The 22,305-nt window shown below is 37.2% G+C and overlaps 1 protein-coding gene across 1 annotated transcript in view; it reads left to right on the top strand.

Annotated features, from left to right (window-relative positions):
* gnas (GNAS complex locus) overlaps positions 1-22,305 on the top strand; it is a 29,924-nt gene that overhangs the window by 1,550 nt on the left and 6,069 nt on the right. The window contains exons 2-6 of the mRNA XM_008414865.3: positions 5,873-5,945; positions 11,335-11,389; positions 11,505-11,624; positions 16,562-16,659; positions 22,210-22,264. Of these exons, the coding sequence (XP_008413087.1) occupies positions 5,873-5,945; positions 11,335-11,389; positions 11,505-11,624; positions 16,562-16,659; positions 22,210-22,264 (401 nt within the window). The remainder of the gene's footprint in view (positions 1-5,872; positions 5,946-11,334; positions 11,390-11,504; positions 11,625-16,561; positions 16,660-22,209; positions 22,265-22,305) is intronic.

The raw sequence follows: 22,305 nt of genomic DNA, 5'->3' as shown, positions 1-22,305 counted from the left end.
AGAATAGACTGAAAGGGGCTACAAACTCCAGCCCAGTCTGGAATGGTTCGTAAACGTTCTGGAGCCCTGCAAGCATTTTCATGCCTAAAATTGGAATGGACTTTGCAAAACTACTGGGATGTATGAACCAATTAGCTGATAAACACAAAATGCTCCCACATTTTACAACTCTACACTTAAACATTGTTATCAGTCATAAAGCTCTATATTTAGTCAGATTTCTATAAATACATGCAACCTATAATTTGAATAAAGATAAAGTGTTGCCTGTGGCCAAATAGTTTTTGGCCACAGGAAATCCAGTTTATCACTTTGTGTACAGACGAGACGTACTTGACGTTCAGTCCAGTTTTACTCCGACTAAAACATGAATCTGTTGCACATCCTTTATATGGCAGCCGAATCCAGTTCATATGTTTCTTGCATTTAGCTTCACATGTAGCAAATTGTAACATTTTGCAACATTGTTTGATACAGAGAATATTTATTGCTTTTATGCCAAGTTGGTGCTTTCACAAAGAGCTAAGTTGAAATATGAATAAGCATGTCCAGAATGTGGTTTGGGGACATATTCTCTGGGTGGTGGTGGTGGGGGGGATCGGAGGGGGGGTTCTATGTTCACTTGCAAAAAAGACGGTTATGAATGGAAAAAGTTAAAAATATTCTCATTTATGATGTGTGCCGAGCATGAACACTTATTTTGTTTTTTGTGTTTTGCGTGGTGAATTGATAAACTGCCCAAACTAGCTCACATCATTGATTATTACAGCTCATACAGGCCAATTTTGACAGATTTCTGGATGCATCAGGAGACCTTTCATTTTGCATACATGTCTGCACTTTCCTAGCAAACCAGTTCCATGTGATCTGCTGCAACCCAGTTTTAGTTTTATTCTGAAATGCATTCTGTGTTTTCAGACATGGCTCACACATCTTTAATGCGACGTGTTTGTTAAGAATTATTGCAAGTTATTTGGCAATAACTTACTACAAGCGTTATATTTAGTAAAAATATTAAAATCTTTAAATTCCACAATATTTGATTGAATGCACTGTTAGTACTATCCCTCATTGATATTGTATGACATTTAATTGCTGTTTTGTGTTGCAAAGAACTTACTCTAGCAAAAACAAGGTTTTAATGCTATGCTTTTGTCTATTTTAAGATTATGAAACAACTCAAGTTTAACCCTGTCATAAACCTTATTTTCTAGAACATCTTTTGATTTAATCCCACAACAATAATGTTTGTCATCTGCAAAGAAAATATATTGTGGTTTACGGGATACTTCACACTTATCAATAATATTGAATAAAATTGAATTGTGTTATTTAACCCAGACACCCAGCTTTATTTGTCAACCATTTTTAGTGCCTATAATCCAATCAGCCAATCATTTAGTTTTACACACCTTTTTCAAAATCGTTCTAAAAGCTTATTGAAAATCCAGACTGAAACTGCGTAATTATTTTTTTGTTTTTGTTTTTTTTTTTTTTTTACCATGGTATGGCAATTGTAAAAGGTATGGCATGGGTCTATAATTGTCAAAATGATGCTTATCTCAAGGTTTAAAGAACAGAAGTAACCCTAATCCTTTCTGGAAAAGGGAGGAAAGGTCTTTGTCAATTTGAAGTATTTAATCATCACGAGAATGACTAAAATGTGTAGCTGAATTCATGCAACTATTAATTTCTCAGATAGCATCTTAAATGGGGAAAAAAATACAACGGGGGTGGAGTCACATTTTTTTTTTTTGTTTAAAATAACAGAAAAAAAAACTTCATGTGTTCTGATGCTTCACTTTAGGGAGAAATAAATGTATGAATTTAACACTTGACTCACATTCTGTTCGTCAATATATTGAACATATATGTTTAACAATTAAAAGTCTGCTATTTTTGGAACAACTACACTGTATAGTTTTTGAAATGCATATATCGTTGTTGGTGTATTAGCAGTTCATTCTAAATGCATTTAGTTACATTATAGCAGATTTGTTTCAAGTGTGTAGTTGATGTCATATTTTTGTTCTTTAACAAGCTTAGAATGGTATTGTATATTGACAGCTGATCATTTTAATGAGGTAATGGTTAACATAATTCCACTTTACATCAATCTACCCAGAAATGTGAAGGACCAAGCAATGGGGAGAGAGGAGGAGTTTTGGGGTCACCCTGAGAAATGAGATCCAGCCTTTGATTTATTGATCTCTTTCTCTTTTTGCGGTTGTTCTTCAGGCCTCATAGTTTTCACAGTTGAGACGCTGCTTCCTCCCTGCATGGCCTTCTGGGATGTTGTTTTAGGAAACATTGTCAACAGTGTGACTGCCATTGCATAAGGCCGAAAAGGCAGCACTGTGATTTGCTTTTCAGCCTGTTGCTCTCAGACTGAAGGCCTGTCAGCATGAAAACATGCTGCAATTGTGTTTTATTGTATTTTTAAGTAGCTTCTGATCCTAATTAAAGCAATTTCGTGTACCTTTTAGAGTTAATGTGTGCACTTTTTGTTACAGAATATTTAGATTTATTGGTGTAGCGTGGGGAAAAAAGGGATTATTTTAGCATGTAGGCCAAAAAATCCCACAATAAAAGCTACCTCAGAAAGTCTAGAAAAGTATAGAATCAGGTGTGGTGATTTTCCTAGTCAGATGTGGGGGAAAATAGACTTAGATTTGTTTTTTTGTTATTGAAAATAGAAATAGGGCTGGACAGTGGCGCAGTTGGTAGAGCTGTTGCCTTGCAGCAAGAAGGTTCTGGGTTCGATTCCCGGCCCCGGTCTTTCTGCATGGAGTTTGCATGTTCTCCCTGTGTATGCGTGGGTTTTCTCCGGGTACTCCAGTTTCCTCCCACAGTCCAAAAACATGACTGTCAGGTTAATTGGTCTTTCTAAATTGTCCCTAGGTGTGAGTGTGTGTGTGCATGGTTGTTTGTCCTGTGTGTCTCTGTGTTACCCTGCGACAGACTGGCGACCTGTCCAGGGTGACCCCGCCTCTCGCCCGGTACGTTAGCTGGAGATGGGCACCAGCAACCCTCCGACCCCACTAAGGGACAAGGGTGTAAAGAAAATGGAGGGATGGATGGAAAATAGAAATATGTGAATTTCTGAAATTTCTGTCAACGATGTCATTTAAATCTGACTTCCAACATGATTACTAATGTTTTATGTAGCTAGCTGATTTTCAGAGCCCAAAAATAAGACTTCAGAAACCAAAAAGGGCCATTTCCCTTTCGGATCGGGACTTAAACTGGATCCATGGTGATCCAGCCACAAACCGTCTAGATCCTAAAAAAAAAAGCATAGACATTAGTGTTTTTTAATGTCACCTAATGAAAAAAAGAAAATTAAAACTGTGTATAGAAGAATCAGTATTTATTTGGACAATTTATTTCTTTATTTTTGACATATAGGAACTCAAAATTGGTGCAAATACGTAGAACATTTTTTCCTTTTTCTCTGTAATCAGAAGACAAAAGGCATTTTTCATAATCTGAGGAATGTACAATACATCTGGATTATAAGTATATGTTTTCTCATCAAATATCCAGAATGTGGTTGGAAAGATTATTGAAATGTGAGTGTAGAATGCAAAGTATAGAATTTTGAAATGAGAAATGCCTAATAAATGTAATTTGTCAGGTTATTGTTTTGTTTTTCTCCCAGAAAAGCATTGGGTAAAAGTTGAGTTTGAAAGTTACACTTACAAAACCTAAATAGGTCAGTATGTAGTATCCAATTGTTATATGTTCATGTTTGTGTGAGTTTACACTTATTTTATCAAATAGATCACGTTGTGTAGATTGAGGTGCTCTGCTCTTTCTAAAAATCATAATGTTTGATTAGTTTGTTCCCAGTGAGAATGGATTACGCTTCACAAGCTTATATTTTTCTCATGGAGGAAGTTGTAGCGACATCAGAACAGTGGGACAAGACCCAAAACAAAGATGTGTGCCGTTAAAGCTGGTACACTTTTTTTTTTCTTTTCATAGTAATTTATAGACATCCATGTCTATTAGCTTATCTTTTGTGCATATATAGATTTATATGTGGATATGGTTTTACTGTGGTCTACAGAAACTGAGAATATAAGGGTCTCTCTGAAGTCACATGCAGTGCAGCCAGCAGCCTGTGGTAGTTTCCCCCCCCCCCACCTCTGTTTACATTTGAGACCTTGGATTATTGCGGCCCGGCCCTTTGCACTCAAAATACATCGTTCTTTTGTGCTGAATTATTTTTTGCCTTGATTTATGAATGCATCCCATGAGTTTCAAGTTGAACCGTCCCTCCTCCCGCCACTCATCTGGAGTGGTCAGGGGGGTGAGAGGCAGGGTGCGCCTCAAACACACTGCCGCCCCGTCACAGGGCTGGCATGCATGAAGAAATCCTTTATTGTTAACCTGTTATTTATTAGTGTCTTATTTTCAGTTAGTCATTTTGGTGAGCGTTATGAAGAAAGTTATGCCTGTTTGTTTGTTTCTACTTTGGTGCAACAAATCAAATCAGCAGCGTTACATCCTGTTCCTGCTTGAAGGTCGCGTTTTTCTGCCTAGCAGATCAAGGACTTATTGAGAAGTCCACATTGGTCAGGAATGATCAAGGAACCACCGAGTCCCTAACTTGATTGGTTTTCTGGAGCTACCTTTGAATGTCAACTACATGAACTAGAAGTATTTTTATGTTATAATTTTAGGTTAACAACAGTTTACGAGCACTTTGAGCAGCATCACTTCTGTTTTGCTTACATATACAAGTACCCGTAAGTGTACCAGCCAATTTACTTATGAAAAATTAAGTTAAAACATCGTCATTTTTTGTTGTTGTTTTGTTACTGGTAATTATGTTTTCCAGACTGTTATGACCTCTGACTTCTCAGTAAAAACACGTAACTCATCCTAGCTGTTGTAGCCTGGTCTGAAGCAGTTTACCTCGGCAGAATAAACCTCTGTACTAACTTTTGTGACTCTGGTTTTGTTAAATAAAATCAAGGCTAGTTTAGGCCTGAAAACTCTGAAAATCCTGGAGTTAATCCATCATCAAGGACATTTACAAAAAGCAATACGCAGGAAAAACATTGGTCAGCCCAAGAAGAGCTGCAGCCTGGTTCTTCTGTACAGCGTGCAGCTCATTCCTCACCTAGCTGTGCTTTCTGCAGGGCCGACATTACAGAGCAGCAGATGCGAGTTTCATTCTGACAGCAGATACAGTGAGTTAGCGACCTGCCGATGCACAGTCAATGACCCGGCAGGACCGCGTAGCGTTAATTTGAGTTTGTTGTCAAACCAGACGCAGAACACTCGAGCCAATACTCACTCCTGCAAGACTTCGACTTGTCTGTAAAACTCGTGTATTGACAGGAATACGTTTTTATATTGTCAATAATTTAACTGTTCACTGTGGCCGTTCACCACCTTTACACCACTTTACATATACTTTTAGAAGAACAGTGGTTCAGGATTTTGAGGACTTTTATTTAGGGTTTCCCAGTCTCTAACCCTCCTACGCAATTCTACTGGATTCTCATCAACCTTCAGTGATCCACTCTTTAGCTCAGTTTTTTTGTTTTTTGTTGGGTTTTTTTGCTAATGTTTGCGTACCATTTTGTGACTCCTGGTTATTTTTCTTGAAAAGTTCAAAGTCACAATTCAGTCTGAACACAAAAAATATTTGAATATGTGGACTTAAGGCAGGACTTGTCAAAACTTTTACACAACACCAAAAAGTTATAGTTGACGGTGCATTTTCCTTTAATTGAATGAGAAATTAAAAGCTTAAACAATTCAAACATCTGTGCTGATTTTTAGAAAGGGGCTTTTCATTTGTATAGGGTTCTTTGGTTTCTTTTTCAAACAAAATACCTTTTTTTTTTCCTTTCAGGAGCTGGCGAGTCGGGAAAGAGCACCATCGTGAAACAGATGAGGATCCTACATGTCAACGGCTTCAATGCAGAGTGAGTACGATTCACAAAGGAGCCGTATCTTCTGTTCGCTGAAGATCACGGCGCATCAAGATGCCTGGGCTGAACCTTTTTTCTTTTTGTTCAAAATTACAAAGCAACCTAAACGTAAATAAATTGTTTTTTTATATCTAAAAACTATCAACTTTTTTTGTATTTTTGAGTAACACACCTCAGTTTTTTAGTGGCCTCCTAAGTCAACAAAACTCATGTGACGCTTATGTAACATGCCAGAAAGTAGAGCTGATTATACACAGTTATGCGTTATACAAGTAATTGTGAGCTCTTCTAATTTCTGTCTGATGTGCCATACAGGTGAGCTACAGGTGGGCAGCTCTTCTCAATGAGCTGCGTTTTTACTACCAGCGAGGAATTTCTTTAGTTGAGGCACTAATTTAAATATTTAATTTCAGATTATTACGGAGACTTTAATAATATACAGGTAGCTGGAGTAAATACAAAAAGCTGATATTTGTAAGTGATAATTTCATTATGAAAAAAAAAAGGATTTCCAAACCAGCGTGGTCCTTTGTGGGTGGGTGGGGGAGTAATTGTCAAACCACCCATCAAATTCACTATGTGGTGCACTGTTGACTCATGCAAGAGATCATAAAAAAACTAAAAAAACTGCTGAAGCACTGCAGGTCTCACTTGCTTCAGATGAGGCCAGTGCGAAATTTGCTTCCTCTGATCATCCGAAGACTTTAGAGGAAATATTCTGTGGAGTGACGCGAACGAAGTGGAAAATGACGCTATAAATTTTGTTTAGTAGAAATTCCTGAAGCACAATGCCCAGGCACCGGTCCATAATCTTAGCCACCTCTGACTGGCTAAAAAGAATCACTCTTGGTCCAGTCAAAGTCCAGAGTTGGCGTTAATTGTGATGCTGTGGTATTACCTTAAACTTCTTGAATTCTAAAATCTTTTACAGTGGTGTTGGAGACCCATTACCTATTTTTATGGAAATTTTATGCCAGTTTTTGATGCCAACGGTGACACAAACGGCAGGACAGTACATGAAGGAGTAAGTCGGCTTGGACAGGTTGTTCTCCCCTCCAAAAGAGAAAAAAAAATATCCAAATTTAAACACTACATTTTGCATTTACTCCATTTTTTATATAATTATATGTATGTATGGTTTTTTTTTATTGTTCTCGGTCTTAAATTGTCGAATGACAAAAAAACAAAAAATCTCTAAGAGGGCAAATACATTTTCACTTCATATGCGACAACATAAACTTTTGATATAATTTAGGGTCAATAAAAATGTGCACATCTTGGAACCGGTTTTCATTTGGAAGGTGTACAGGCTCCTGAAAAGAAGAACTAAAACCTGACAGGAAGTTGAAGTAAGTGAGACCTCTACAATAACACGAAACAGGGAATGCAAGGAGAGAACAAGAAAACGCTAATATGGTATCCCTTGGTAAACTCTGTGCTACGTTCTTCTACAGTACAGAAAATAATGATTTGTTTGTCTTCACTCAAATTAACTTGAGTGGGATCCCATTGTTTATCCATAGGCTTTCATATGTTGTTGGTCCACCCTTTGCGTTTTCTCTTGGGAAGGCTTTTTTGTGTTTTTAGTGAAACGTTGGACCATTCTTCCAGGAGAACATTTGGGAGGCCAGACACTGATGTTGGATGACGAGCCCTGACTGATAGCATCACCAGTTTTTAGAGCCAATGCTGTGACAGCTCTGGCTGGATTAGTTCATGTTTAGTTGCAATGACTGCTGATTAACTTGTGTTTTACCCCAGGTCTGAGAAACCCTGTGGGAAGTCTGACGAATTGATTGTACAATGTGAGCTTTCCTTTTTTTTTTTTTCTTTTTTTTTTTGTTAAGTTCTGGACAGAAACCTATAGTCACTTTTTTTTTTCTTTTTTTTTCCACAGCTCTCCAGAAACCTGTTCTCTTCCTGTTTTTGTTTGTTTCTAGACCACATTCTTGAGCCTTGCTTCTTTTAGTGAGCTAAAAAGGAATTTGTGTGTGAGTTATTGTGTGTCAATGACTAAGCGTGGGTTGGTCTGGTGGTGGTCATGTATTGGTTGGGACAGAAGCATCTTTGCAAGGTTTGACTAGAAAATCAGCACCTTAGGCAGACTAGAGCATATGACCCAGTGTGTGACTCCACAACACTGAACAGTGCTTGTGTGCGCATAACACTGTTTTTATACAAAGAGTACATGTCTGTCCACGTCCTGCGTAGGGATGGATGTGTCTGTCTGGCAAACTTGACTGCACCATAAATTGGATAGCAGGCAATGGCTAACTTTCCCCACATTCAATAAGCTGGAGTGCCTTCATTTAAGTTTGTTGACGCATGAGTGTGTTTGACTGCGTGGGTTAGATGTGTGACATTAAATAACTTTTGTCAGTGAAGGTCTGTTGAGACCAAAACAGCAGACTGGTTGCTGGTGGGGGTTCACATGACATGCATAGTAATGGCTTTTAATTTCCCCAGATCCTCCAGCACGATGTAAATATGCTGATTTTAGGACCTCAAAATGTTGAGTGGTGCAGGCGATGAAAGATTTGAGGAGAATGGAAGAAGTGTTGTGGTAAAGTCGGAGTAATTTGTCACCGGAAGTTTGCTGGTATCTGCTGTTGGTCAGATTTGGGAGAATGAATGAAACAGCCACTTAGATCTCCATGTTCCTTTTAACTGTGATGACTGCACTGTTCTTGGCCAAGGCATTTACCACTGGAGCTTTCAAGTGGTCAAAACAAAGGGATAAAACTGTGAAACTTTTTGGGCTTACACAAAAAGACTCTTTTGAACCCAAAAGCTGACTATGAACAATACATTTCATGTCCCAAAAGATTAAAATAAAAGTTGAAATAAGATGTTACTGCTCAAAGTCCAGCCTTTGAGCTTTTTTTCCCCCTCACATTGTTGAATTGGTGGTTTCTATTTCAGTCGAATTTCACACTCGCAGTATTGTGCAAGTTAACTCTTACCAAGGGCTAGTTTTACATTCAGTTCACATAAGTTAGAGCCAAACTTATTCACAATTCACTACTTAGAATATCTTAAATCATGGTCTAGATTTTCTTTTTGTATGAAATAAAGCATAATAGAATCATACTCCAAAAACGTTTTGATACCTATTAACATAAATCTGATTTTTAAAAAAAAGTTTTGTTCTTTTCACACAAAGAAACATAATTTATTTCATGTGAATTGTTAAGTTGACAGGGTGAAACACTAATCAAGTTATTCCCTAGAATTTCAAGTGTTGCTGGGATTACTCACGAAAACCAACGCTACTTCTGAACACGCCGATTTGAAAGCGATTATGAATAAGTTTATATGCAGGAAGTATTTGAAATGCGGTATTTCTTTATAAATTGGTGTTTATTCGGCTCTACTATATTTAATTTTCTTCCATTTTCTTTAGATTCGTAAGATTTTACTTGGCTTGCCTGTTGAGTTTTTGAGTTTGGCTAATAAGGTCTGTGATTGGGTCAAATCTTAGCTGTTAAATATTCACTGTGCTTGACCGAAGTTGTCAACATTTCACATACAAAGTAAAATCTTTTAAGAGGTATTCTTAACTGAAATTGTGATATTTTGATGTGATACAAAAACTAAATTGTTTTCCACACAATAACTGACATAAACTCATAATGCTAAAATATAAAAGGAATATGGGGAGTTTGCTGCTGCAGCTAAGGATAATGTTACAGATGAATCCCAACACCAAACAAACCAAACCTAAAACATCCCAAAAAAACAAACAAAAACAAGAAGCAGACACGGAGGCGACGAGCCTCACACTCAACGCTGCACAGTGAACACGCACACACACACACACACAATCATGTGATTTATAATGACTATCAGGTTGAAAATGTAAACAGGGGCTTCTCAATCTCCCTTCTAACCCGATAAACCGTCCTGCGTCCCCTCCTTCGCTGTTTCCCCCTATCGGCTCACAGTGACCTCACAGGTGGCTTGTCTTAGAAAATGGAAATCATCTTCATTTTTTTTGTCCCTCATTGAACTGATGCGAGGAACTGGGAGCAAAATACTGAATGTCTGGTATGTGTGAGTGACCAACACTTTAAAGTAGAGTAGTAGTCATTATGCACTTTGAATTGCCTTGTTGATGAAAATGTGCTATATAAATAAAAGTACCTTACCTTATCTTACAGGGTCAGTTTAGGCTGTTCCATCTAGATTTCTTTTGGGGTTTTTAAGTTGATTTATCACGCACTGCCAATAAAGAATGAGCAAACTGGGCCTTATGTATAATTCCAACTTTTAGATTAAGTACATTCATCAAACACTTTAATTTCACTGGTTTTTGCATTTTTTTCCCTAATTGTTCTTTTTTATGTTCACATTGACTCTGCACATAAATCTGACATCAACAGTAAAAGTAGCACATAAAAAAAATAGGCAGCGTTCGCCCCTTTTCACTGACGTGGAGCCATCATGAACACAATGCTCTGTTGTCTTGGCAGGCTCAAGGTGAAAGACGGACAAACTGGCTCCTTGGTTGCCTTTATTAGAAACATTTCTATCACAGAGAGTCCCAAATGTCTTGTACACACAGCTATCATTCACATTGCACAGACATAATTTTTGAGCCGCGCATGGCGATGAAGGTCTGTTTACCCTTCCAGATCAAAAACAAACTCTTTTGCGATGAAGTGAGCCCTGTCAACTATTTTTGCTGCACTTTTCATACATGTCACTGAAATTCGCCGGATTAAAGCACAAGAGAAAAGACTCGAGTTAGTTTTCCTCTCGCACCGTTATGTTTCCAATCAATGTTTTACCTCAATAATTTTGCGTTTGGGATTTTTCTGTCGAGGACATAAAATGTTTAAAATATTGACATGTGAAATAAATTGCTTGCGAGATGAAAAAATGTATGGTCTCGGAGAAGGCGCTACGTATGTTTTTCATGTTGCGACTAAGTAAAAACTGTTTTGTTGTATTTGCATAAAAGTTCTAAAACAAATGTCAACACTGGTACAAAAAGCTGATAATTGCCGGTTAGTTGAGCTGTCTGCTCAGGTTGTCGGTCTGTAATGAGGTGATTCACTTTTTTTTTTTTTTTTAATCTTTGATTTAATGTAAAACTTTAAGATTTCCTAACTTCTAACATTTCTTGTGAATGCCAGTTTTACATTATGTGCCAATTGAAAGTCTTAGTTTTAAATTTTAATGAATTGCTTTATTTCATATTGTCATCTTCCTAAAAAAAATAATGGCATACAAGTTTTTTATTTGCCAAAATTGATTTTGGCAAAAAAAAAAAAAAGAAGAAAAAAAAGACTTTCATTATTTTAGGAAAGTGATGATATGAAACTTCTAAATGCTTTCGTCACACAATTTCTGAAACAAATGTCTGTTTTGTTTGTTTCAGAGAAAAGAAGCAGAAAATTCAGGACATCAAGAACAATATTAAAGAGGCTATTGAGGTAAGTGACTCATTGAACAACTTATCTGTCTTGTCTTCTCTTCAGCATTTAAAAGTCTTGTTATAATCTGATGTTTTGTTTCCTTTTTCTTTCTGGACCTGTGTGCTTGTGACAGACCATAGTAACAGCCATGAGCACACTGACACCACCAGTGCAGCTGGCCTGTCCGGAGAACCAGTACAGGATCGAATACGTCCTCAACCTCGTCAACCAGAAAGACTTTGACTTTCCATCGGTGAGCTGCACGACACAAATATCTTTGTTTTTTTTTTATCTCTGTCTTGAGTTGATATTCAAACGCATATTACATAGTACCAGGGCCGACGCTTATATGGTGCGTTCACTCGTCAGAGAAATATTGGATTATTGAGCTTCTATCACATAGTGCTGTCCTCCTTCTTCACACCTGGATCAAGTGAATGTCTCCTTACTGAACGACTGCTGATGTCATTTAACTGGTCCGAGGCAACACTAGGATCAATTTTTTACATTTTTCATTGCATTTTTGTTAACAGTTCTTGTTAACTTTTTTAGTACTGCAGTGTTGTGATGTAAAACAAGAAAATATATAAAAATGCTGCAGCTTTGATCAATTCACCTACAGTTTTTATCGACTATTTCATCTCCAGAGGTTAGTAGTAAACTTCTGCTTGTAGAAGCCGCAGGTATCAGCCGTGTTTGTGTTTTAGTCCCAGTTCCCCAGCTGACAGTCCCATAGCACAGGTATTGAGTGGAGGCAGTCGGTCGCTGCCCCCTGAGGTCAACCCCACAGGTAGTTTCTGTGTGGGCTCAGGAGTCCCAGTGGGATTTTGCCATTAACTAATTATTCAGACTAAAGGCCTAACTTGAGCCACCCTTTGGGGCCAAACTTAATTCAATATATATAGTCTCACCTCTCGGTGAAACAGGAGTGTTTGTGTTGCAACCACTGGAGAGATGTGTCTGCAAACTTTTTTGTTGTCAGACCTGAAGTTTTATAGTGTCAAAGCGCTGCAGCATGTGGGTTTCTTGGAATTTGTTTGCCGCCTGTCAGCAGACGAGCCTTGTTGCTTTCGTCCCCGTCTCGTTTACTGTTTAGTTTAGTTTAGTTTTTTTTTTTTACAGTATTAACACTTTCAAGAGCTCGTACGATATTTTAATTTAATATAACAGCCCACTGTAAAATGGGTGCAAAGAGGATTGTACAGTTTCCTTTAATCTTTTGGGTGTGTGCATGTTCTGATCTTGACTGTCTGAACATAAGACGCCCTCGTGTTTTTATGTATTCATTCTGTTCTGTATTTTAACCACAGGCCTTGGGTGAATGTACAACTTTGTTTTATTTTGGTTAAAAAGAAAACATTGTGTACAATGTCACTCTGCAGGACTGGACTGAGGCTGGAGCTTCATAATATTAGGAAACCATCTGCATGCTTTGTTTCCGCTGAATGCAGCATTAACAGTTTTGTGATTAAGCCACACTCTCTTGCCAGTTTTGTTTTCCCTCGTCATCATAGTGTCCAAACTTTTCTTCGGGATCTTTAGCATCTCAGCCACTAAAATCTACATCAGATGTGCATCAAAGACACTGGATGTTCCTGCAAACGGCCAAATATGTTATTGAAATGCAACTCACTCCAAATATTTTGATGAATTGTAAATGTTGAAATTCAAAATGATTATGCTGCCACTCGATGAAGCTGAAGCTAATCTGATCACATTTGCTAGTGTTTTATTCTAACAACCTTTTTAAGTTGATTTTACAGAAATTGAATAATATTTTATTCTTTAAATAGGCCGTTCCAAAGCTTGTGCTTTGTTTTTATCTTTTTTATTTGTTTTTTTTTTTTGCCATTCAGACACGGGCTTACCACTGTGCTTTGGACAATTGTCTTGCTGCAAAACCCAACTGCGTTTGAGCTTGGAATCACAAACTGATGGTCAGACTTTCACCACCGTGTTTGACCGTCATGCTCCTCTGAATTGATTTTAGGTTTAATCAAGATGCAACAGGAAGTACGCCTTCTGAAAATTTCCACTTTTCCCGGCCCTCAGCTCACAAAATATTTTCCCAAAAGTCTTAGATTGACTTGAATATGATTTACTGGAATAACAATTTTGGAAACCGCAGTGCAAAAACTCTCATATTTACAACTAAATATGAGATTTTCTAATAAATATGAGATGGCTCTTTTTGGTCTGTTTGGCCGGTGGTGGTTTTAACCTTAAGTTGGCCATTTTAGCTGAGACTTTCTCTTATTGTTGAGTCATAAATGTTGACCATAACTCAGACAAATGAGGCCTGCAGAGCTTCAGATGTTAGTTTGGGCTCTTTGGCATCTTCTTGGATGAGTTTGTTGATGTGCTTTCAGAGTAGTTTTGGTCGTTTTTTTTTTTCTCTCCTGGGAAGATTCATTAATGTTCCATGTTTTCTCCATTTGTGGATAATAGTCTTTGGCGTTTACAGAGATCTCGTAGTTTTAGAAGAAGGTTTATAACATCTCCCAAGCTAATGTCGGGATTGTTAAACCTACTTCATGTTGGGATTTCTTGATTCTAAAGCTCCTCAAAACTGCTGAAGGTTAAACATTTCCTCGTTCATGTTCTTCCTTTGAGTTTTTGCGCTGCGGTTTCCAAAATTGTTATTGCAGTAAATCATATTCAAGTCAAAACTATGTTCACCAGACATTGTGATTTATGATTTTCATTGACATGAAGGCATTGAGTTCTTGCGCTGATACCGAGTGATATACAGCTGATAGGCTGATTGTGCTTTTTTTTTCTCTTTTTTTTTTACCCACAAAATGCCCTCCACTTCCCCATCCATCGCTGCTACGCTGAGCAGTTGGGAGGCAATTATTTATTGCCGTTCATCATCGGTTGTCGTTTGACGTTACATGTTTGGTCGGTTGACTTGTTTTTGACGAGCGCTGCATAGTTTCCAACTTACAAAACAGGATGGCGAAAGTGTGTTTTGCATCTCACTGGAATTTATATTGAGGATTGTGTGTGGGCGCGCTGAGAGAGTTATGTGTGTGTGTAACATCATCTCATTGAGTTTCTTATCACAGTTCAATAGTGCAGGTATGGGGGAAATGTTTGAATTTTCGGCACTTCAGCTTGGATTGGTTGAATCATAAGAGCTGGGATTATGAGGCAGCGTGGTTCCATCAGATTATACGTCTACAGTCAAAGCTTTTTGTACAGAAACTAACCATTACAGGCCAGTTTAGATGTGGTTGCTAATGGGGCCATGAGAGCAACATGTTTACTGCTGCATTCATTTTATTTGTAAGTCTGAGATGATTCAACCTTGAACCAGATTACTGAACAACAGAAAGAGCTTTAAATAACTTGGGACAGACATGAATCCCTTTGTTTTCTGCTGTCCTTTGATTGCTTTTTTTAAACTGATTACTGGCAGAGTGATACATGGGATCGTCTGCTTGTCACATTATACAAAATATTTATGATGAGAAGCAGCATCATAATGTAATCCACTATTTTTTATTTATTTTGCTTTGTTTTTACCTAGGGTTTCACAAAGAAGATTTGGGATTTGCTATATTTTTGTTGACTATTTCAATGTTCTGCCTGCAGCAGATTCAGTACTACCAGGCTAAATATGCTGTTTTATATTCCATACTGTAGCCCAATCAGAAATGTATTAGTATGTTAATATTGCATCAATTGATATGTTAAATGAGGATATATTCTCAATAGATTTGTGTCGTCGTGGCGTGAAACAGAAATAATAAATATTTTTTGACTTCTTTTTCTTTTTTAATCTGTCGTGTAAGGAAAACGGGAAATAGATTGCAATTTCTTTGATTTATTCTGTTGTAGAACCCTAAAAGGGCATTATTGCACAAAATATACAATGTTTTTTTTTTTACATGTTAGTATTATATATATATCAGTAGCCAAAGACGCCATCAGCATTGCGGAGCCTGAAATCCTTCACAAAATCCTGGCAGCTTTTGATTCAAAGTCAGTTTCAGTCAACCAAGAATTTTATTCCAAATTGTAAAAAGCAATGTTTAAAAATGCTTTTTTTTTTCTTCATGGATTAAATGCTCAAGGAGAAGACTATTAGTTTGCTAGAAAATGAGGTCCGGCTTTGCTGAAATGTTTTTCCACCTCTACTTACAAGACAAAGTTCTGCTTTCGTTCAGGTTAGATTTCACTGGAAGACGAGCTGATTTGTTGATCTGGCTCAAAGGAGGGATTTTAACTTAATTTATGACTTTGATAAACACGACCTCAATCATCCTTGATCAAACATGTCGGTGCAAAAAGGCAAGTGAGTAAACGAGACGTCTGATATCAGATTAGAAACGGTGAAAGACAAAATAAAAACTCATTTTGTGACTTTTCAGGCAGCTTATGAAACTCAAAATAAAATGTATGTAGTTATGTCCGTTCTGTGGGTTAAATTATTACTGAAAGGTTCATTAATTTCAGCAACTCAAACATGAACTGAAACATATTGTAAATCTTAGTATTTCCAATCTTTTATTTCTCTTAATGATAATTTTCTGCTCACTGCTGATGAGAACAAAGCACTTAATATAGCATTATCAGATCAGACCAATAAAAAACTTAATGAAAAGTATGTTCAATACCTGCTCAAAGGTTGTGGTTTTTTTTTTTGGTTTGTTTTTCAAAAGGTGCTTTTAATCTGAAAAGCCAGTGTCGTCAGAACGCGCATTCTGTTTTTAATTGACGCCAGTTTGTCGGTAACTCTAAGAGTTGTGAGGTGTTTCTTTTATTTACTTTGTTCCCCCTTCACCACTATTTACCTTCACAAGTGCGCACACAGGCGTCGCCCAGGCACAACGTACATTGCATGTGGTGTCAACAAAGACGCTGCGCACCCGCTGATCTCAGTCACACGTCATGGACAACAGACAACCTTGTCGCCTTTTCTGTCTCCTTTCATATCTGTCAAATTGTACCATAACACAGCGACCTAAAGCAGGAAGCGTTTCTGTCCGACGTGAGCCATTGATTAATCAAGCCCGTTTGTTCACCTGCATTAAACCAACATGAAAATATCTGTTATCGACTGTTTGTTTTTTGGGTTTTTTTTTTTTTTTCTTTTTCAGTGCACAGAGTAGTTCAAGTAAATCTGTTCATCAGAAACGGTGAAACCTTTTCTGACTCTCATCTCATTTTGCTCTTCCCCCTCAGGAGTTTTACGATCACGCAAAGACATTGTGGCAGGATGACGGCGTCCGAGCGTGCTTCGAGAGATCCAACGAGTATCAGCTAATCGACTGCGCACAATAGTGAGTATCTTTGAGCGACACGACTTTTAAGCCGTCCGCTTTGCAAATATTTTTAATAGATTGCTGCAGTTATTTAAAATGCAATGAAATGGCCTTTAAGTGCAGGGATTTAAAAGGAACAAACCAGACTTAACATATTCTGCTGCTTGTCACAAAAAAAATCTATGTGGTTTTTTAAAACTGATTCAGGATAAAGTTCCTGGAGATAAATTTTTTTATTTTTTTTCCCCTGCAAAATATGTATTTATCCAAAAAATAAAATAAAATGCCTGATTGATTTACATTTACTCTTAAATTTCAATCGTATCATTGGAATCCAGCTTGACTAAATATTAGTTAAAAAATAAAAATGTAGAAAATTTGTAAGAGGTTGTCGCAGTCTGAAAAGCTGCTGCTCATGTTCACTTTGATTTTTAAAAAAATCAATTTAGTTTCAAATGGAGCAAACTAAAAAGGACACCAGATTTATGACATTATAATTATGGTTCATCCTTTACATACGAGTTCATTTTCATCTTCTTTGTAAGAAAAGAAAAACTTTTTTAAAATAAATACGGACAATAATTCATGCATTACATGTTTCAATGTTTTTCTGGCTGATTTAAATGTCCAGATGTCCTTTTATCATCTCTTCCAAAATACAGAGGTGAAAATTCATACTTTATGTATGTTTACCATCGTTTGAAGTGGATTTTATTTCTGTATCACAGAATTATGCAGATGCTCTGATAAGACATTAATGGTCAGGATTGGGTTTTTATGGAAAATGCTTTTTTTCCCCCCTCACTAATTACTTAAACCAGCGGGATCTTATTCCAGTTATCAAGCTCAGACGTCTGGACTCTTTAAATGTTCCTATGATTCATCAGACATACAGTAACCAAAGTGAAAAGGTCAGTACTGAGAATTTAGTGAAATTTGAAGATGTTGTGAGGAGGAGGATGAGCGACCTGTCCCCTGGGGACTGGACATGGACCCTGCTGCTCCAAACGTTTTTTTGTTCTTTTTATTGCTGTAGATATTGGTTTATATTTATCTTCTAACCTTAGTAATTCCGCTCAGAACATCTATATGTAAAAGAAGAAGAAAAATGTGGTTTAAATGTGTTAAAATTCACTAATTCATTACTGAAAAGCCCTGCTTTAAATCTTGTACTGCTAAAGTGAACACGAATGTTCTTCTGGCAAGCAGCTATGAAATTGATACAGCAGTACGGTATTAAAAAAAATAAATTCAAGTGACTGGTTGAATATTTTTCTTAGCTATTTAGTTATTTAAGGTATTTGGTCTTTTATTCATATCAGATTCATCAACAGTGGGGCTTACTGTTCAAGTTTCTTGGATGATATTCATATTTTCCAAACGCAGAGACTCTTAATATCGTCATCTGATCTTCAAATATCAACAACTGCCTCTAAACTATTAAACTATTTTAACAGGCTGCTAATTCTTCTAACCGGGTTTCTAAAACATATTTCTCCTTTTGGAAAAGCTATGTGCAGCGACAGCTGCTGGCTAATTTGAACCCAAACCGGCTAGGTTTTGACTTTAGAGACGAGTCTCGCCGCAGAGCCCAGACTTTCTGTGCCGAGTCACTTCTCAGATCCGTTACCGTAAAGAGAATAAAATGATCCGTTTAATGTGGGTGAGTCAAGTCCTGACACATCGTGGGATCAATTACTGTGGCTAAGACAGAGCTATGTTAATGGTGGACTGAATATCTGTGATGTAGTGCTACTCCTTCATTTTCCCTGACATGGCATTTCATAAATTTCAGTAATTTTCTCTGACATTAATGGACAATAATATGTTTTCTGTATTAAAATAAAAATTCCAGCTTGGAGTTCAAGCTCTAGAAACTTGATGTATCTTTGCTTTTGTCCCCTTTGTTTATTTCAGTGTCCTCTTCAATTGGCTAAGAATAATCAGGCATAGAAATACATAAAACATACTGTGTATTTTATAACCCAGTTGTGAAAGGTTCTGTAATTTGTTGGCCCTCTCGATGTGCTTTTGACCCGTCGGATGTTTTGTTGAGACAGCTGTGACCCTGTTTTGCACCATTAGCGGTCCACTGTGTTTCTCCGAAGACCTCTTGATAAACCTGAATTAAATCTACAGGAAACATTCAGGCTTAATGTGGAACTGAGAAAGTCGGGCATTTTCTGAGCTTATTTGGTTTTTACGTGAAGGTGCTAAAAGATCCAACCCTCAGGTGGCATCTAGTAGAAGCCGAGGTTATTACAGTTGACTCAAACTAACAAAATGACGAAAAGTGAAGCTGAGAAATCGTTTTTGTTAACTGAAATAAATAGAAATGGTGATTAATTAGCTATAGCTAACCAGCAAAAATGCTGAAATTGCAGATAAAATGTCCTTTGTTTACGTGTTTGTGAATCAACTTATTAGCCTTTCGAACTGATGTGAATTTATTTATTTTTTTCCCCCCCACACACAAGCAGTTTACGGCAGCTGTCGGCACATTACCATACTCTGTGCTATTCCTAGCCGTACTTGCGCTCATCCGCAAAATGGTGACATGAAAAGTTGGGAGAAAACACCAGTCAGCTGGTTGTCCAACAATAATTTCATATATTTTTTTGAAAATTGTATCTTTTGTTGAGTATTCATTATGCAATAAGTTTATGCATAATCACAATACAATACGCTGTCGTTTTTGAATTCTACACCCAAATATTAACCAAAATATGAAAAAACTGAAACTACTACTAAAACTAATAAAAACTAAACCAAAACCAAACAATGATTATCTAATCAAAACTAGCAAAAGCACTCTTAAAAACGACTGAGAACTAATTTTTTCAGATAAAAATTCACAAACAAATAAAGGTAACACTTTATTTGAAGGGGGTGAATAAGACTGTCATGACACTTTCATAAACATGACATAACACCTGTCATGAACATGAATAAGCCTTCATGAATATTTATGACCGTTGTCATAAAGCGTCATTCGGTAAATTATGACACTTTTAATACAAAGTTGGCATTATTCAAAATGTCTGTGTTATGACAACTTGACATTAACCAAGAAATCATTACCGTTTAAACTTTACCTTTAATAATATAAAGTTACCTAATTTTTAAAGTGCAATCAGTAATACTTTTATAACAAATTTATAACAGTAATTACTGCAGACTGGTCAGGGAGGAAGTTGTGGAGAGGCTTAGAGCTAAATTAGATGATAAAACATTATTTGAAGTCTTCCACAAATAACTGGGGTCAATCCTTCGGCAGGAAAATGACTCTGAGCACTCAGAGGAATACTTTGGATCAAAGCTTGTTTGTGGTATAGTCAAAGTCCAAACCTAATTCCATTTGAAAGTCTGTGGCAAGACTTTGTAAATGTTTGCAGATACTTTTCAGGCCGTTTGACTGAGCTTGAGTTATTTCACATAGTTAGTATAGATAGAGCCCAAAAGATCCAGTTGGCTGAATACAGAGCACAATATTTAGATTTTTTTTTTTTTTTTTTTTTAGGCAAAATAAGGCACCGACCCCCACTTGTTACCGTAAAATGTATTCTGAAGTTCCCATAGACATCAAAATTCTGCAGTAATTTCGTCTCAAAATCCCATTTAAACCCATCGAAGTGACAAAAGACGAGGGCGATGTTTCAGGTCGGCACCTCTGTTCATTACTTTTCACATTCCTCTGTTTACAGTACGAGAGTCCGGCATTAAGTTGGTCCTGAAACATTGCTAACCTCACTCAGAAATCACAAACATTTACTTCAAATCAGCAGCTACGCTGGTGAATTTCCATTTTTGCCGATGTTTTGTCGCTCACGCCGTGGAGGGGGAAGCTTAAGGCTCGAATGTAAAAATGTGTCGGCTGCTGACATTTCCTCTTAGCTGTCCAACAGTTTGGATCAGATTTGACTGGTGTGTGTATTTTCCAAAGCCTCTTCCAGAAATGGCAGAGGGGCAGTGAAACGGCAGCAGTTTTTAGTGTTTGGGAGCAAGCGTGGCTGAGACAGTCATCTACAGATAAGAGGATGTTTAGAGGAGGAGGAGGCGGGGAGGATACCTTAAGTCATTCATCTTCAGTCTAACTTGTATTGGATTTATATGTTGTCCTCCATTCAAAAAAGAAAAGACTTGAAGAGCAAGAAAATATCCCTTCTCTCTTATCTCCCCTCACATGTTTCAGGTAGTCCAGTCCGGCGTTTTGTTCCCTCACACGTCCAGCACAAAAACACAAACTGATCCTGATCCCTGCTCTCATTTTCCTGTTGCTCCTCCTCCATCTTCCGTCTCTTCATTCGTCTGTCTGTCTTTTCTCTGGAGCAGCTCCAGCTGCACAAGATCGGGAGCTGATAGGCTATTAATAGCTCCTGTAGTTGGGTCTCCATGGTTATGGCGCTGCAAGCCCGGGTGGCAGGGAGCTATTTTTGAAATGTGCTCCGTAATGTCAGTCAGAATCCACTTAGCTTTCATCCTGCCTTTTTTTTTTCTTTTCCCCTTCTTGCTGATCCAGATTTGGAAAATAAAAAAATCTCACTTTTTTTTAAATTCATTTTTTGTTGCTTTTAAAATTAGCATGAAGTTTTGTTTTGTTTTTTTAATGTATTTTTTTCTAATTCCACCAAACCTGAAATTAGAACTACTGTCAGTTTTGTTTGCAGTGCTGTGCAAAAACGACTCAAGCCCCTTGTACTTCTGTTCTCCACATCATCAAATTACAACCACAAGCTGCTTTGCTTTTTATACGGACGATAAGTGATGGACCAACACAAAGCTGAGCTGCGATGCTTACCTTCACAAAAATGCCAAATAGATCCCGTAGAAATATGGATTAGTCTAATTTTTGATTTGTCATTGTTAAGTTAGACCTCACATTACAAATGTTCTAGGAATGTCTGGACTTGTATTACCTTAAAGGTTAGTTTGGTAGTTTTTGCATAAGAGAAAACACAAGTCGTCAAAACATGTTTGTTTTTTTCTTTCTTATATTTCCAATTTGGTAGAATTATAGTATTAAAAAAAGTATTTTCACTTTGTGAAGTGGGAGAAAAAAGCTCAAACATGAATTAAATTGTTTAGAGTGTATTATAAATGTATTTAGAATCAAAGTCAATGGTAGTAAATATGCAAAGAGGAGCTCTAGTTTTAGTATAAAAGGAACATTAAGGAAAAAAATGCAATAATGAAATGGATATCAAAAATAGCTGACTTAATCTAAGAGACATTACTGCAACTTGCATTAGTGCAGCTTAAAAAATATAAAAATTTAAAAGCGCAAATAAAAATCTCAAGGTACCTAGGAGGGTTTAACTTGTATATGTAGTGGAGACGTATGCAAATATAAGGTGTATTTAAGTTAAGAATCTGAGTTGGGACCTCCAAATTTAATTACAACTAAATAAGGCAGATGTCAAATTTCTAAGCCTTTGAGGGAACACCGTCAGGATGCAGCCATTATTTTAAGTTCAACTGGAATGTTTTCTAACCTCATCTTTATGTACGTATTTTTGTGCCTTAAATGAACATCATGTTCCTTACCCTGCTGTCCGTGTTTCCTTCCAGCTTTCTAGACAAGATCGACATTGTGAAACAGAACGACTACACTCCAACAGATCAGGTGGGTTATTAACACTTTTCTAAATGCTGGTCCATATTTTA

Source organism: Poecilia reticulata, chromosome 7 (assembly GCF_904066995.2).
Source record: "Poecilia reticulata chromosome 7, P_reticulata-male-v2, whole genome shotgun sequence".
Taxonomy (NCBI): Eukaryota; Metazoa; Chordata; class Actinopteri; order Cyprinodontiformes; family Poeciliidae; genus Poecilia; species Poecilia reticulata.
This window is presented reverse-complemented; position numbering and strand designations above follow the sequence as displayed.